At 40.2% G+C, this 14,555-nt stretch overlaps 3 protein-coding genes across 8 annotated transcripts; 1 reads left to right on the forward strand and 2 right to left on the reverse strand.

Annotated features, from left to right (window-relative positions):
• Window positions 1–553: 553 nt before the first annotated feature.
• Window positions 554–4,777, reverse strand: gtf2h3 (general transcription factor IIH, polypeptide 3). Its single transcript, XM_071403183.1, has 13 exons — window positions 4,675–4,777; window positions 4,247–4,326; window positions 4,037–4,143; window positions 3,767–3,912; window positions 3,592–3,654; window positions 2,491–2,520; window positions 2,334–2,362; window positions 2,169–2,243; window positions 2,031–2,084; window positions 1,879–1,947; window positions 1,637–1,772; window positions 1,503–1,539; window positions 554–1,381 (listed from the first exon to the last, which is right to left on the reverse strand). Exons 1-13 carry the CDS (start codon window positions 4,688–4,690, stop codon window positions 1,312–1,314), a joined length of 912 nt encoding a protein of 303 aa, XP_071259284.1. The 5' UTR covers window positions 4,691–4,777; the 3' UTR covers window positions 554–1,311.
• Window positions 4,778–5,097: 320 nt separating this feature from the next.
• Window positions 5,098–8,820, forward strand: LOC139576759 (translation initiation factor eIF2B subunit alpha-like). Its single transcript, XM_071403184.1, has 9 exons — window positions 5,098–5,555; window positions 5,784–5,885; window positions 6,102–6,238; window positions 6,419–6,535; window positions 6,648–6,760; window positions 6,866–6,934; window positions 7,148–7,223; window positions 7,333–7,458; window positions 8,629–8,820. The coding sequence occupies exons 1-9, from the start codon at window positions 5,543–5,545 to the stop codon at window positions 8,782–8,784; spliced, it is 909 nt and encodes a 302-aa protein (XP_071259285.1). The 5' UTR covers window positions 5,098–5,542; the 3' UTR covers window positions 8,785–8,820.
• Window positions 7,476–13,805, reverse strand: LOC139576760 (transmembrane emp24 domain-containing protein 2-like). Of its 6 annotated transcripts, none has more exons than XM_071403187.1 (6): window positions 13,204–13,560; window positions 11,359–11,551; window positions 11,140–11,160; window positions 10,235–10,342; window positions 9,884–10,034; window positions 7,909–8,043 (listed from the first exon to the last, which is right to left on the reverse strand). In XM_071403187.1, the coding sequence occupies exons 1-5, from the start codon at window positions 13,381–13,383 to the stop codon at window positions 9,910–9,912; spliced, it is 627 nt and encodes a 208-aa protein (XP_071259288.1). In that variant the 5' UTR covers window positions 13,384–13,560; the 3' UTR covers window positions 7,909–8,043; window positions 9,884–9,909. The 6 variants fall into 6 exon arrangements, with proteins under 6 accessions (XP_071259291.1, XP_071259288.1, XP_071259287.1 ...); XM_071403186.1 differs by lacking the exon at window positions 7,909–8,043 and adding an exon at window positions 9,080–9,777; XM_071403190.1 differs by lacking the exon at window positions 11,140–11,160 and having other exon boundaries at window positions 7,476–8,043.
• Between the last annotated feature and the right edge of the window lie 750 nt (window positions 13,806–14,555).

Here is a 14,555-nt window from a genome sequence, read left to right on the forward strand (position 1 = left end):
TTGACGATTTTTACTCGCTTCAGCACTCGGTGTTCCCGCTCTGTGAGCTTGTGTGGCCTACCACTTCGTGGCTGAGCCGTTGTTGCCCATGGATGTTTCCACAATAACATCACTTACAGTTGACCGGGGCAGCTCTAGCAGAGCAGAAATCTGATTTGTTGGAAAGGTGGCATCCTATAATGGTGCCACGTTTAAAGTCACTGAGCTCTTCAGTAAGGCCATTCTACTGCCAATGTTTGGCTTTTGAGATTGCATGGCTGTGTGTTCGATTTTATACACCTGTCATTTACAGGTGTGGCTGAAATAGCCGAATCTACTAATTTGAAGCGGTGTCCACATACTTTTGTATATATACACACCAAGGTACTGGTGCAAATACCATGATATTTTCCTGCCATGGCAGTACAAGGGGGGGGGAAATGACCATGTCAGGAAATGCAATGGTATTTTCCTGCCTAGGATAGTGACCAAAAAACCATGATAGTACCATGGTATTAAGGGGTAATAATCAGCTGCCTGCCTGATGACCACCGCGGTAACTAGTGACGACCGATGACACTAGGAAAAACATTTTATTCAATCTTTATGGAATTAGTTAGTGTTCACTTAACAAATGGTAAGAGGGTATTGTAAAAAATAAACAATTCAGAATGTTGGTATGAGTGGATGCAAAATTGTATTGGAATTCATATTAAGGAATATTAGGCTAGATTTATTAACAAATTCTGTATTTAAAAGTATCAAAAACATGCATGTACAAATGGTGAGATGTGACATTTAAAAAAACAAAAACAATTGTAGCCATTATCTTTTGTGATCATAAACCCAGAGCCATATGCTGGATTCATGACGGAAACTCGGAACCGCAGAGTAAAAATGTACCTAGGTTATTTGTGTAGAGCTTCCCATTGGTTTATTCTGATACTGTCTGAGTGGGAAACTTGGGTATTATCGTATCCAAGTCAAACATGTCTGAGTTTCCTAGTTCCGACATGTCATGAATCAAGCATTAGCGCTTCCTAAACCATTGGTGGCCAACTCTGTTGTAGAGGTGGAGGCTTTTTTTCCTTTGTTATTTTGATTAGTTCAATCAGGTGTGTTACTGCTTGCCTGAAACAAAAACCTGCACCTACACAAGCCCTCTGTGTATTAGTGACCATCCCCGGCCTAAACCAATATTTCCGCTTGACATAACCTGCGGTTTACCAAGGAGGGTGATTATACAGTAATACCTTAGCAAAAGAAAACCGTGGTAATCTTTAAATAAAACTTTCCAATTACAAAGGTCCATGTACAGTGTTAATTTGCATGTCACGTTGATGGCTTGAGTTTCTTCTTCTTTGACTTCACCACCTGGGGCAATGGAATTTTGAAGGCAGTCCTACAAGGAAAAGGCATTTGAAGATGACTAAACACATTTGCACAGAAACAAAAATAATTACCACCTGTTCCTACTTCCCCTAATGTCTATTACAACAAGAGTAAAGGTCTGTAGTACTCACTCGCACGTTGTGCAGATGGGACTGAAGTTGCAGAATACTTCAAGAGAATAGGGTTTGTTCATTAGAAATTAAATTATTATACAACTGCAAATGTTCACAACTTTTATACAATGAGAAAACAAAACATAACTCACTTGACAAACACACTGAGCAGACATAACCAATCTCAATGAGGTTTCTGTGGCAAAAGCATGCTGCTCTGTAATCCACATGTACAGGAGGTGGCAGCACCAGTTGGGAGCGTTGGTCAGAGTCTGGCAGGAATACCCACTACAGGTAAAAGAGAATGTAACCAATATCACACAAAGCATAAGACATAAAAGATAAGACATAAAAGCTAATACATTTTTATCTCTGATATCATTTTTATCCTCACCAGAAGATATTGTGCCAAGGCAATCTTCTGTGGTATCTTCAAGTACAATCCTCCAGTTATGTCACAGGCCTGTTAAGACAAATACAGTAGACAATGGTGAACCTTCTGAAAATGTTTGTGCACATATATATGATAAAGCAATCAAAACTTGCCTGTTGGAGGAGACCCGAGTCCGAGTCCAACACACAGGCGTCTATTAGGATGCTCTGTAACAAGACAAGACAAAATAGAGGCACAGTTTCTTCATTAAACATATGCTAAAGAAAGCGAAAGCTGAGAAGTAATTTTACCTGCTTCTGGGCAGCGAAGATCACATTCATGAAGTTCATGTATTGCAAGGCACAGTCTTCTGCTGCTTTAACGACCTATTCCGCAAAAACACAAAACAAATATTCAAACCACACTCACCAAAAGAGTAAGAGACCATTGTGAAACTGACTCCAGTGAGGTCTTACCAATATCCTTGACTTAATTTCTTGTCCGGCTGAAAAAAAGCAGGGAAACATGACTGAAAACCATGACTGGTATAATGACCATTACAAAATTGTAAGATTAAATCTGATGGAATTTATTAACACTTTATTAACCTAGTAATTGAAATGCTCTGAATACCTTCCAGCTCCTTTGCGACTCTATGGATATCTGAATATTGAAAGTAAAAGAAACATACAAGCATCCAGCTCAAATTTGATGAGGGGGATTTTATTTATAATTTACAAATCGACAAAACACCAACAAAAACCAGCCATTTAAAAATAATTCAGTGGCTGCGCATCAAAGTTCTCTAGAACCCTCTTCCCGACAACTAAAGGTCTGAAGCTTCTGCGCATGTGCGTGATTCTCTACTTCACGCAGTTTCTGCTCTACTCATTCGGCTTCCCAGAGAACAGGCTACTCTGGCAAATGGTGCTCATTTAATAAAGTTGGATTAAAGCTGAATCAATGTCTGCAAGATCACATAATGACAGTATTCTGCACAACAGAACTGAATATATTAGCATAGTATAACGTTACTGTAAGACAAAAAAAAACACATTTATGATATTTTCCCCCTTATGATAGTGCGAATAGTCATATTAAATACATTTTATAAGTGTGAAACGTCAATCAGTTTCATGGGGATATATATTTAGATGTTCTTGAGTTATCAACAGTGTTGTTCTAAAGTAGCCTACAGGGTTGCCTTGAATTATGTACGGTGACTAAATTTAGAACAGATGGTGTTAAAGTAGCATACCTGTGTTTCAATCAAAGCACATATTTTGCCTAGTGGCGCACGCTGTTGAGTTTTGACCACACGAGAGAAAAATGGGACCAGTCGCACAATCATCCTAAAATCTCATAAATTATTAATATTTATTTTCTTACAGTAATGTTATACTTTGCTATTATATTTGGTTCTGTTATGTTGACTACTGTCAGTATGTGATCTTGCAGACATTGATTCAGCTTTGACCTAACTTTATTAAATGAGCACCCCTCGCCAGAGCAGCCTATACTCTGGGCAGCTGAACGAGTAAAGCAGAGAATACCGCATATGTGCAGAAACTTCTGACCTTAAGTTGTCGGGAAAGGGTTCCAGAGACTCTGATGTGCAGCCTTGCCCAAAATAATTTCTGGGAAATTGATTAATATCTTCTCTAAGATGGTGATTATGCTGCTGTTCGAATGTAAATGCATTGTAATGATTAAGCATTTTAATGGAAAGGATACAGCAGAGAGCTTTAGCAAGTGATCCCGCCAATAGTGTGTCTGTCTGATTTCCCTTCACTTCAGCTGAAAAACATAACAAAAGTGAGGATCTTATAAGAGTACACAAAGGGAGTTGACAAACACTGCTAACTGTGTTATTTTTTGGCAATGCACAGGGAAATTATTCTGCACTTACTTCTTGACATGAGATTCTTGATCTCTTCTGCAATGAAGTCATTGGCAACTGACAATAGCTCATACTTGCCATCCCCACTTGTTGATGCATTGTCATCCCCATGACCATCTCCAGATTTCCAGAGCTTACAAGGATACAGAAAATGACTGCAGCATATGACAAGGAAGGAAGAGAGAGATTTGTAATTAGATTGGAACATAAAATCACCGGACAGAAACCAGCATTTATAAGTATTCTGTGTATCTACTAACAAGTGACAAGTTTGATTACCTTTCCTGACAATGGCTGGCAATTATGGCCAGCTTGTTGGTCCTAGTCATGACCAGGTGGGAGTTACCCATCACCATGACTGCATCCAGACACTTGGACAGGGTGAACTAAGAAAGGAGAAAGACAAATCATGCATATATCAGTCTAATTTATTCTTTGAAGTAGAGGCTAACTCTGTAGACAATTGCACAATTAATAATAGTTAAATACCTGAGGTTCTCGATTAGCTTGCTGACCCCACCATATGGGATTGACATCCACAACAATGACCAGAAGACTGACTTCATCCTCTGCAGACAAACACAGAAGTTAGCTTGACCGGTGGCTATTGTTGTTATGACAATAACTAACTTATGCCTTTTCTCATGCATTCATTTTATATCAGTGATTAGTACTACGCCAACGTTACTAATTGTTAGCTAGCTAGCTAGTGATTAGCACAAACTAGCCAATGTTAGCTAGCTAGCCAGCTATTTCATTCCTTCATAAAACTCATTCAATGCCAGCAAGCTTGTAAGCCAATGTTTTCACTATATATATATATATATATATTACACTTCCAATGTTTTAACATATTCATTATTGTTTGAAATTATGATTTATTATGGTTAAATCTCTATTATGGTGAATTCACTTACCCGACGCCATCACCATAAGTTAACATTGCTAACTCCTCCAGCGTGCCCAAACTAAAGACCCGCCCATTTCTCCCTAAAACAACCAATAAGAAATTAGTTGTACATCATCAAATTGCGACATCTGATATTTATGCCGCGTTTAAAACACTTGGGAACTCGGAAATCTCTGACTTCCGAGCGTTCAAGACAACTTGGAACTCGGGGAAAAATTAGCTCGGACCGAGAAAAAGGTCCGTGCTATTCGAGGTCCCTGGGACGTCTCTATCCCATTGAAGCTTACATTTAACATGGTTAGGGCAGGGTTTCTCAAACTCGGTCCTCGAGTGCCCGTTTTGGTCTTTGCCCTAGCACTACACAGCTGATTTAAATAATAAACTAATCATCAAGCTTTGATAATTTGAATCAGCTATATAGTGTTTTTTTCCGAATGCCCAGTTGTCGTGAACGTACTGAAGTCGGAGAATTCCGAGTTCCCAGTTGTTTTGAACGCGGAATCCAGCCCCAAAAATTAGCAAACATTTACCTTAAACCCAGTATAAGTGTGACAGAATTTGCAATTAAACGTATTTTATTTGACGCAAATCAAGGATTGTCTTTTCTCAGTCCACAACGTAAGAAGCTACACTTGAAAGAGCATAATACGCGTCAGAGGAGGAAAAACGTGGCTGTTTAATGAGCGCGAGCAAGTACACGACTAGTAGCTCGCTAACGTTAGATAGCTGGAGAACGAAAGACTAGGTAGCGTAGTTGTCAGCAAAAATCCATCTGACACATACTAGGTTAGCTGGCTAGAAAGTTTATTCTACAAATATTCAGGTATCATCTGGCCGCTTTCTGCTTTTGTTGAGGTGTGGACTTGTTTGACAGAATGGACAAAGATGGTGAGTTTAGGTGTCATTGATGAACTTGATGAGTAGACATGCATCTCATATGGTCCCACATAGCAATATATACATGGTCTTGCCTGCAGTTGATTTCATGGGGGTTGTTTCCATGTATGCACAACACACTGTTCAAGTAGATTAGATTTGCACTGTTCAAGTAGATTTGCACTTCTATATGGTTCATGTTTCCATATGACTGACTTGCCCATGGCCATCTCCTTTCAGAGCTGGTGGAGTACTTCAGGACACAAATGAGACAGGACCCTGAGGTACCCTCTGCTGTAGCAGCAATCCACACTCTCCTGGAATTCCTCAAAAGAGACCAAAGTCAGATTTACTTTCAGACAAGACATTACTTTTCTACCCTCCTTCACTTGTTATACTGTTGTGTAGTGAATCAAGAGGCAAATCTTTTGTCTGATGGTTACTGAATTCAAGATATTTTCCTCATCACTGCTGAAGGGTTGGCACTCGATTTGTCAATTATTAGCAAATAGACAAGTTGTGGTATTGATTGGCTGTGTGCTTTATGTCCCTGAGCAGGTGAGACCATCCTGGGCCTGAGAGAGAATCTGACCCAGACCATTGGGTGTCTGGAGGAGGCGGACTCCTCTGTAGCTGTCTCGTCTGGTGGCGAACTGTTCCTCCGCTTCATCAGCCTCACATCACTGGAGCACCCTGTGAGTAGAGGGCTATCACCTATCCCTCTTGCTGCAACACCTAGGCTACTCTTATACACTCCGAGCTCACTTTACCATGATTTTGCATGTATTCAATGGTGAGAGTACCTTGAGTTGTACAACGTACCATCATGATTTGAGATGTCATTCTCAGAAGTGTTTTATTTGTCCCCCGAACAGGATCTCTCTCAATGCAAGAAAGTTATGGTAGAGAGAGGAGAGCTCTTTCTAAAGAAAATATCCCTTTCCAGGAGTAAAGTAGCAAAACTGTGCCACATCTTTATCAAGGATGGAGCTGTAAGTATTTCTATAGAATTTTGTTTTTTGAATGAAGTCTCAAACCTGCTTCACTGGAACACATGGTGATTCTGCCTCTGACAAACACAGTGTTCTCTATTGCCATTCACAGAAAATATTGACACACTCCTCCTCCCGGGTGGTTCTTAGGGTACTGGCGAGTGCAGCAGCCGACAAGAAACGCTTCATTGTCTACGTCACTGAGTCACAACCAGACTCTGCAGGGTGTGTGCTCAACACAAACGCGTGCATATGTATAATACCAAACTAAGCAAACCCTAGAGAGGAACTTGAAAGAATATTCACAAGTATACTTTTGTCTCTTTCCAGACAAAAAATGGCAGACAAATTACGCAACCTAAACATTCCGGTCACAGTGGTTCTTGATGCTGCAGTGGGGTAAATATCAAAATCATTTCAGTTGAGTCTTGAAATTATATAAATAAATCAGATTGAGATCTCAGCTCAATCATACTATTTTTTTGAAGGACCTTAAAATTACTGTTTTAATAATACCCGCTTTTGATTTATACAGGTAGTCAATATGAAGGAAGCAGTCAGTGAAATCCATGTCTCTTATTACAGTTCTGAAAATAGTGTTTTTTATTAAAGGTATATAATGGAAAAGGTGGATCTGGTGATTGTGGGTGCAGAGGGAGTGGTGGAAAGTGGTGGCATTATCAACAAGGTACTGTGTATATTCTGAATTGGATAACACACCAATCAGACAATCTTATGTTTGTCTTTGGATGATACCATTTACAACATCATGGGTTGTTCTGCAACCCACTTGACAGATTGGCACCTATCAACTGGCTGTGTGTTCCAAGGCTCACAACAAGCCTTTCTACGTTGTGGCAGAAAGCTTCAAATTTGTCAGACTCTACCCTCTAAACCAGCAAGATGTCCCAGACCGATTTAAGGTAATTGCACTAAAATATGGTCATTAACATTCATCTTTAATTTACAATCTGAGAATAGAAAGGTTCAGAACTTTTGTGAAACATTACAGCACAGTTAAAGTATATGGCAATTAGAAAATCAAAACTGGATGGTTTTCAGCAATAGATGGGAGGAGTGAGGGTAGCACAAAACAAATACAAATTGAAAAAGATGACTAAATGTAAAATATACAGTTTCCGTAAAGTGTAGTATGTATACGGAACAAAAATATAAATGCAACAATTAATGATTTTGAGTTAGAAGGAAATCAATCAATTGAAAAAAAGTAGGCCCTAACCTATGGATTTCACATGAATGGGCAAGGGTGCAGCCATGGGTGGGACTGGGGAGCCACCCACTGGGGAGCCAGGCTCAGCCAGTCAGAATGAGTTTTTCCCCACAAAAGGGCTTTATTACAGACAGAAATACTCCTCAGTTTCATCAGCTGTCCGGGTGGCTGGTCTCAGACCATCCAGCAGGTGAAGAAGCCGGATGTGGAGGTCCTGGGCTGGCGTGGTTACACATGGTCTGCGGGTTGTGTGGCTGGTTGGAAGTACTGCCAAATTCTGTAAAACGACAGAGGCGGCTTATAGTAGAGAAATTAACATTCAATTCTCTGGCATCAGCTCTGGTGGACATTCCTGCAGTCCGTATGCCATTTTCAAGCTCCCTCAACTTGAGACTAGTGGCATTGTGTTGTGACAACTGCACATTTGTCCTTTTGTCCCCAGCATAAGTTGCACCTGTGTAATGATCATGCTGTTTAATCAGCTTTTTGACATGCCACATCTGTCAGGTGGATGGATTTTCTTGCACAACATTTGAGAAATAAGCACTTCGTGCATATGGAACATTTCTGGGATCTTTTATTTCAGCTCATGAAACATGGGACCAACACTTTACATATTGCATTTATTTTTGTTCAGTGTAGAAGCTAAGTATTGTTGTCCATTATTTTACTCTAATTAGGGGAGGTAGGATCAGAGTAAAATAAATTAAACATTTCAAATCTATGGGGGATTGGAAATGATGCAGACAATTACATTGATAGAACCCACAATATTAAAGCTGATCCACCCCTAAAAACAATTAAAGGTCATTGGGCTGTAGTTATGTGCTAACTTGTGGTCTCACTTTGCACTCTCTCTCAGTATAAAGCAGACACTCTGAAGGCAGTGGAAGATTTAGCACAAGAACACCCCATGATTGACTACACACCGCCATCGCTTATTACACTTCTCTTCACAGACCTGGGGGTTCTCACTCCTTCCGCAGTCAGTGACGAACTTATTAAGCTGTACTTGTAAACCACCACTAGAATACAATAAACACCATCAAATGGATTCATTTAATTCAGATATGAACAAGTCACCTTTCAATATGCTTATCACTAATAACATTAAACCCATAGTGAGTCTAGACATAATACAAAGATTTTATTATTAGTCTTGGATTTAATGAGAAACTCACAAGCAAGTGTTTTACATTGTGTGAACATTTTCCCCCTACTTGCTTTACTGGAGTTTGAAAAGGTTCCTCCAACCCATGGGAGGGTATATAAAACTACTGTACTAGTTAATTACAAATTAAAAGCAATGAATCTCAAGAGGACAAGGAAACACTTTATTATGAACTGGATTTGGGTCATAAGTTCATCCACATTTTAATTTGACTCAGTCTGAGCTCTGTATCTGTTATTCACCCCGTTGTGACCAATGTCACCCTCTGCTAACCCAGAATAACAAACATTGAACATAACTACCAATACAAACTAGAATAAAACCTGTACAAAATTGTCCTCATTTGATAAAGTACAATACTAGAACAATAAATGCTCAAGCAACTACTTCAAACTGGCAACAATAGCTCAGATCTCACACCAAGGCTTTTCTTATTCTGCATCTTACCCCAAAATGTAACAGTCTTAAATACATACAGTACGATTATATTCCATTACTTTTTCCATTAAATATGCATTGTGCATACTGTGACTGATTGGCACGGTAGGTGTTAAAATAACTTATTTGTACAACAAAATATACTCCCTAAAAAACATCTAGAGCAAGCTGAACAGTTGTCTAACAATTATCATTCCAAGCCCAGTGTTGTATTTAATGTGTCCACAACTTACTACAAAACCTCCTCCTGACATTGAGTTTTAGGGCAGTGGTTTGAATGCATAAATACTCTTCTTGATCAAAAATGTATAATACGCTCTTCAGTGCTATTGTCATCAAAGTCTGAGGAGTCAATGCAAAGACAGTTCTCCTCGATTGGAAAAACATACATTGTACCATGGCCTGAAGTACGAGAAGAGGAAAACAGACAGATTGGATAAGGAAAAGGCTTTTCAGAGGTTGTTTGATTTCCAACTTTCTAGTATGGTTCAAGTGAATGATGACTCACTTTGGAGTTGGAAAAAAAGCCTCGTTTTACACAACTCTCCGCACCTCGAAAAATCTCTTCAGGTAGTAGATCTGTCCCAGGGTCATGGCTACCAACACAAGAGCTTCAAAGAAGGACCAAAGCACCACTCGGCTGTTTGTGTTGTCATTAACTAGAGGGGAGGGAGAGAAACAGGACAATACTTCAAACAACTACTGCCACTGAACAATGCATTCACTAAGCTGTCAAAATTGGGTGTTCTTTACATAAATGCTGTTTGGTTTTGTTCATACGTTATTCATTTTCTATAGAAATAGCACATTTTACATTGCTATGTTGTTGAAGAAAGAAGTAGCACAGAAGTGGTCTTACTTGCTCTGTGTATTCTCTCTCGGACCTCCATGTATTCCTGTTCGTGTTTTACGGCCGTCATGGCAACTGCTAGCTCATTAATCATCTCCTCCAGCTTGTTCTGGTGGGCTGTGAACAATAACAGTACACCAAATATTGCACAGTTAAAGAAACCAAGAGGCACAGGCACATAAGTAAATCAAGTAAATCTCAAATCCAAGGTTTATTGTAGATGCTGGTTAAAGGGATGTAAGGACTTTCAAGCAATAAACTTGTGCAGGAAATGTTTGTACATCACACAATAAACACCATCAGTAACTGTCAGTAAACTGTGACATCCATGTCTCTGCCAATATCTTGTGCATACCTATTGTGCAAAATTGTCCTTTTAACTAATCTTTACGTTAACCTTAAATACTTTGTTAGGTACATTTAAATAATTTAAGTGGGTTTTCTATATAAAATAACTGCAGTAACAAAAGACTTGGATAAAACTGAAGGCACAGTATGAGCTGGTAGTGCTGTGCAAACTGCTGCATTGACTGGACACACGTGTACATGGATTGGATACCAGATTTCTTATTGAAACTGACCAACCAATCATTTTGAAAGACTGAGGGAAAATAATAATAATTGTTGACCCAAATTGTTCACTTACTGCTCATAAGGCAGGGGATGAGGGGGGCATACATTTCCAAAGTCCATTCACCAGTCTCAAGTCATTGCTAGGCAACAGGTGAGTGTCCATAAAGCAAAAGACAAAACAGCACAACCCAGGCAATTAATAAAACTGCACTATTTAAATTCCCTGTGTTTATTAAGTAATTCAGTATCTGGGGTAAGCAACACTACAGAGAATGAGGTCATTCTCTCCAAGAGCATTGAAGAACGACCATCTCTGACCTCATGCAATAGTGTTAACCTACCGTCCCAGGTGTCTCCACCCCCTGATGGAGGGAAGGGGCAGGCAGAATGAGAAAAGGAGGAATATGATAGAACAGAAGGCATATAAAGGAAAACAGCAGGAGAAAATGAAAGTAGCACACAGTGTTCCCCAGAACGTAAAAACATCTGACGGTGAGATGATATTCCTAACATCAGTCAGTGTAGCCATTGCTGCCTCGTCAACCTTAACCCCAGCCTACCTTCCGTCTCCATGCCGTCTCCTTTGGGAGCCTCTCCGATGTCAATGGTAAACATGACAATCTTGGGCGTCATGGTGGACATCTTATTGCTAAAGCAGAACTTGTATGTGCCATCCATATGGGCAGCCACAGAGTACTTTCCACTGGATTCTCTGTCTCCTTTATAAATCTGCTTCCCATCTGGACCCGTGATCTGCAAATGAAAAGTACCTGCTTAGTAATTGATAATCTCCTGTTAAAGGGATAGTTCAGCCGAATTACAAGATGACCAATTGGTTTCCTTACCTTGTAAGCAGTCTATGGCCAAGGTATGACAGCAATCCATGCTTTGGTTTTATTTCCCTTGCATGATGCAGTTTCCACATTTTAGCATTTGTGGCACAAATCCCATTTAAGTCATGGTACCGATATTAGCATTTTTTGTGCATCATGTCCAAACATCCGAAAGTATCTAAAATTGATTCTGAAGCTCAACAAAGTCACTTGTAGATAATTTGAACATGAACATCATACACCCAAAATGCTAATACCGGCACAATATACTTGAATGGGGCTTCCGAGTGGCGCAGCGGTCTAGGACACTGCAGAACCAGGTTCTAATCCAGGCTGCATCACATCCGGCCGTGATTGGGAGACCCATTGGGCGGCGCACAATTGGTCCAGCATCGTCCGGGTTTAGCCGTCATTGTAAATAAATAAAATATGAATTTGTTCTTAACCGACTTGCCTAGTTAAATAAATGTTAAACAAAAAAAATGTATAAGTGGGATGATAGCAGGGCAAGGAAACCAATATATAATTTGGGTGAACTATCCCATTACCGTTAGGAATACAGGTAATTTAGTTATGTTTTGACTGGACACCAGAATGAAAGGCGCTACATGGCCAATCCAACATCTGCATTGGCCATGCAGCATTTATGGCGATATGGCCTCTGCAGAAGTCAGGGCATTCATACTTCTTGCGCTTCGTGGAGCAGGGCAGAACTGTTGTGAAGGAAGTTGTCAAGGAAGTGAGTTTGTGTTTAAACAGGACCTCCAGCACCCCCATCAACCCTCAACCAATCATGTCAATGCGGAGCTGGGATATGGAGCCCTCCGCATCGTTACAAAATGTGTGAGGCGCATGCCATACATGGCTCAAATTGGGCCTCTGCATGCCGCTGGAGGCTTCGCAATTGCGTCACAAACTCCATACTGGAGCCTCCGACCACATTTTCGGATCAAGCATAAATTGGCTCTTAGACGGAATGCTGCCCAAATCCACCAACACAAATATATGAATTATAAATAGCCATAACATGAAATCATGCCTTGGCTTATGTTATTTAAATTATAATAACTATGTAAACAGGACTTATTTTATATGGCACAATTTCAGTGACGTTTGCAAGGTGATGCTGCTAGCTAGGCAGGTTAACGTTAGTTGGCCAACTCGCAAAAAAGTTAGCCACTAACATCCAGAGATAGTTTTCTAATATCTCCGACATAGCTAGCTATGTTACCAAGCTATCTATTTACCCACCCAACTTAGCTAACAATAAAATTGTCATTATTATGTACCGCAAGGTGTAGACTTCGCTACAAGTACATTATATGCCAAGACAAGACCAACTGTTAGCATTATTTTTAGCCACACTTACTAACTCATATTGCTAACTAGTAAACTAGTAGGACGAGTTTAATGGCTTGCTAGCTAGCTAGGCTAACGTTAGCTAACTCAATTGCTCATATTTAGCAAGGCCCACATATTCCAAACCTAGCTAATTGAGCTGCTGCAGGGACTGATTTCGCGCAAACAGATTTAGAAAGATGTTGGGCACGTTCCACAACTCAATGGGCTCACCTCCACATCGATGTCAAGGAAACCTCCTTCGGCCACCTCAAACATGAGGCCCATCTTGGTACCAGAGTTGACTCGTTCAAATAAACATTCTTCTGCATGAGCGTCTATGCTTACAAAATAACCTGACGCTGTGGCGGACAACATAGCTAAAATTACCATAAACTCAGAGAGGGTAAGCATAACTGCTGTTGTTTTTCGCAACTATCTATGAAAAAGACGCTAACGCGTACTAGTAGAGCGAGCCCTCGCAAGCCACTGATTTGTGGAGGAGGAGCTAACACTTCTAGTGACTAGTGAAACGCGGACCCGTTCTTTACACCTCAGTGAACGCGTCTTACTTGAAGATGGTGCCACATAAAGACGGGAAAACGAGCCGCGTCGACGTTTAAAAAGCTATTGAATTTCCACTCCGCACTAATACACTACACACTCAAATTAACCGGGGCCTGGTGCAAGACCTGCTGTAGGCCTACGTATCATAATCTAGTACACCGGCCGATTGTAATTTAGCTGCAGACGAAGACCTCGCCTGCTGCAATTCCTTGTTCTGCGTTTGCGGCACACTAAACTTTCAGCACCATGGACAGCGCCACGATCAGCGCAAACTTTGAGAAGCTACGCTGTGCATTTTATTTGAAATGTTTAATGAGTACATCATAATTTGAGTTTGCACACAGGGAAATCCATCCTCTTGGAAACATGGCTAAGAAACAAGTTTACACCATGAACACATGACCAAAGCATTATGATGGGAACTTTCTTCCCTTTGCGAAAAAAACCATCACCATAATAACAGATAAACAAATGTTCTATACAATATCATACAACATAGCCTACTTCTGCTATTATCTGGAAACCTGCTTAAGCCGGTTATATCCGTAATTATTATTATTAGGCTGTAGGCCTATAGTCTGGCTATTTTGAACAACAATAGGCCTACACAAGTGCTTTTATAACAGTCATACTATAATAGAGCAACTCATCAAGTCCCCCTTTTTATTTTGCAACCATGAAGTATGTTGTCCAGCCTGCTAAGAGCAAAGCGCCTAACAGCACTGTGTAACTGAAGAGAACAACTTTCAGAAGTTCTTTAAAGGTCCGAAGGAAGCAGATAAACATTGGCTCCATCTCGTACAGGTATTCAATCACCCAATGAGTGATGTAGTTTGCAGGATCTGTCTGCTCTGCAATCCCAGGCCCTGAAAAGATTTCAAGGATTTTAATTTGGTCCCCCATTGGGTATACAGTAGAACCTATATCAGCAATCATATGCATGGCTAAATACTGCAATAGTCAAACCATTACCTTATGCATAATATATTTGTAAATTGCTCCAAATGCTTTTGATCTCA

The sequence above is a fragment of the Salvelinus alpinus genome, chromosome 5 (genome assembly GCF_045679555.1).
Source record: "Salvelinus alpinus chromosome 5, SLU_Salpinus.1, whole genome shotgun sequence".
NCBI classification, from domain to species: domain Eukaryota; kingdom Metazoa; phylum Chordata; class Actinopteri; order Salmoniformes; family Salmonidae; genus Salvelinus; species Salvelinus alpinus.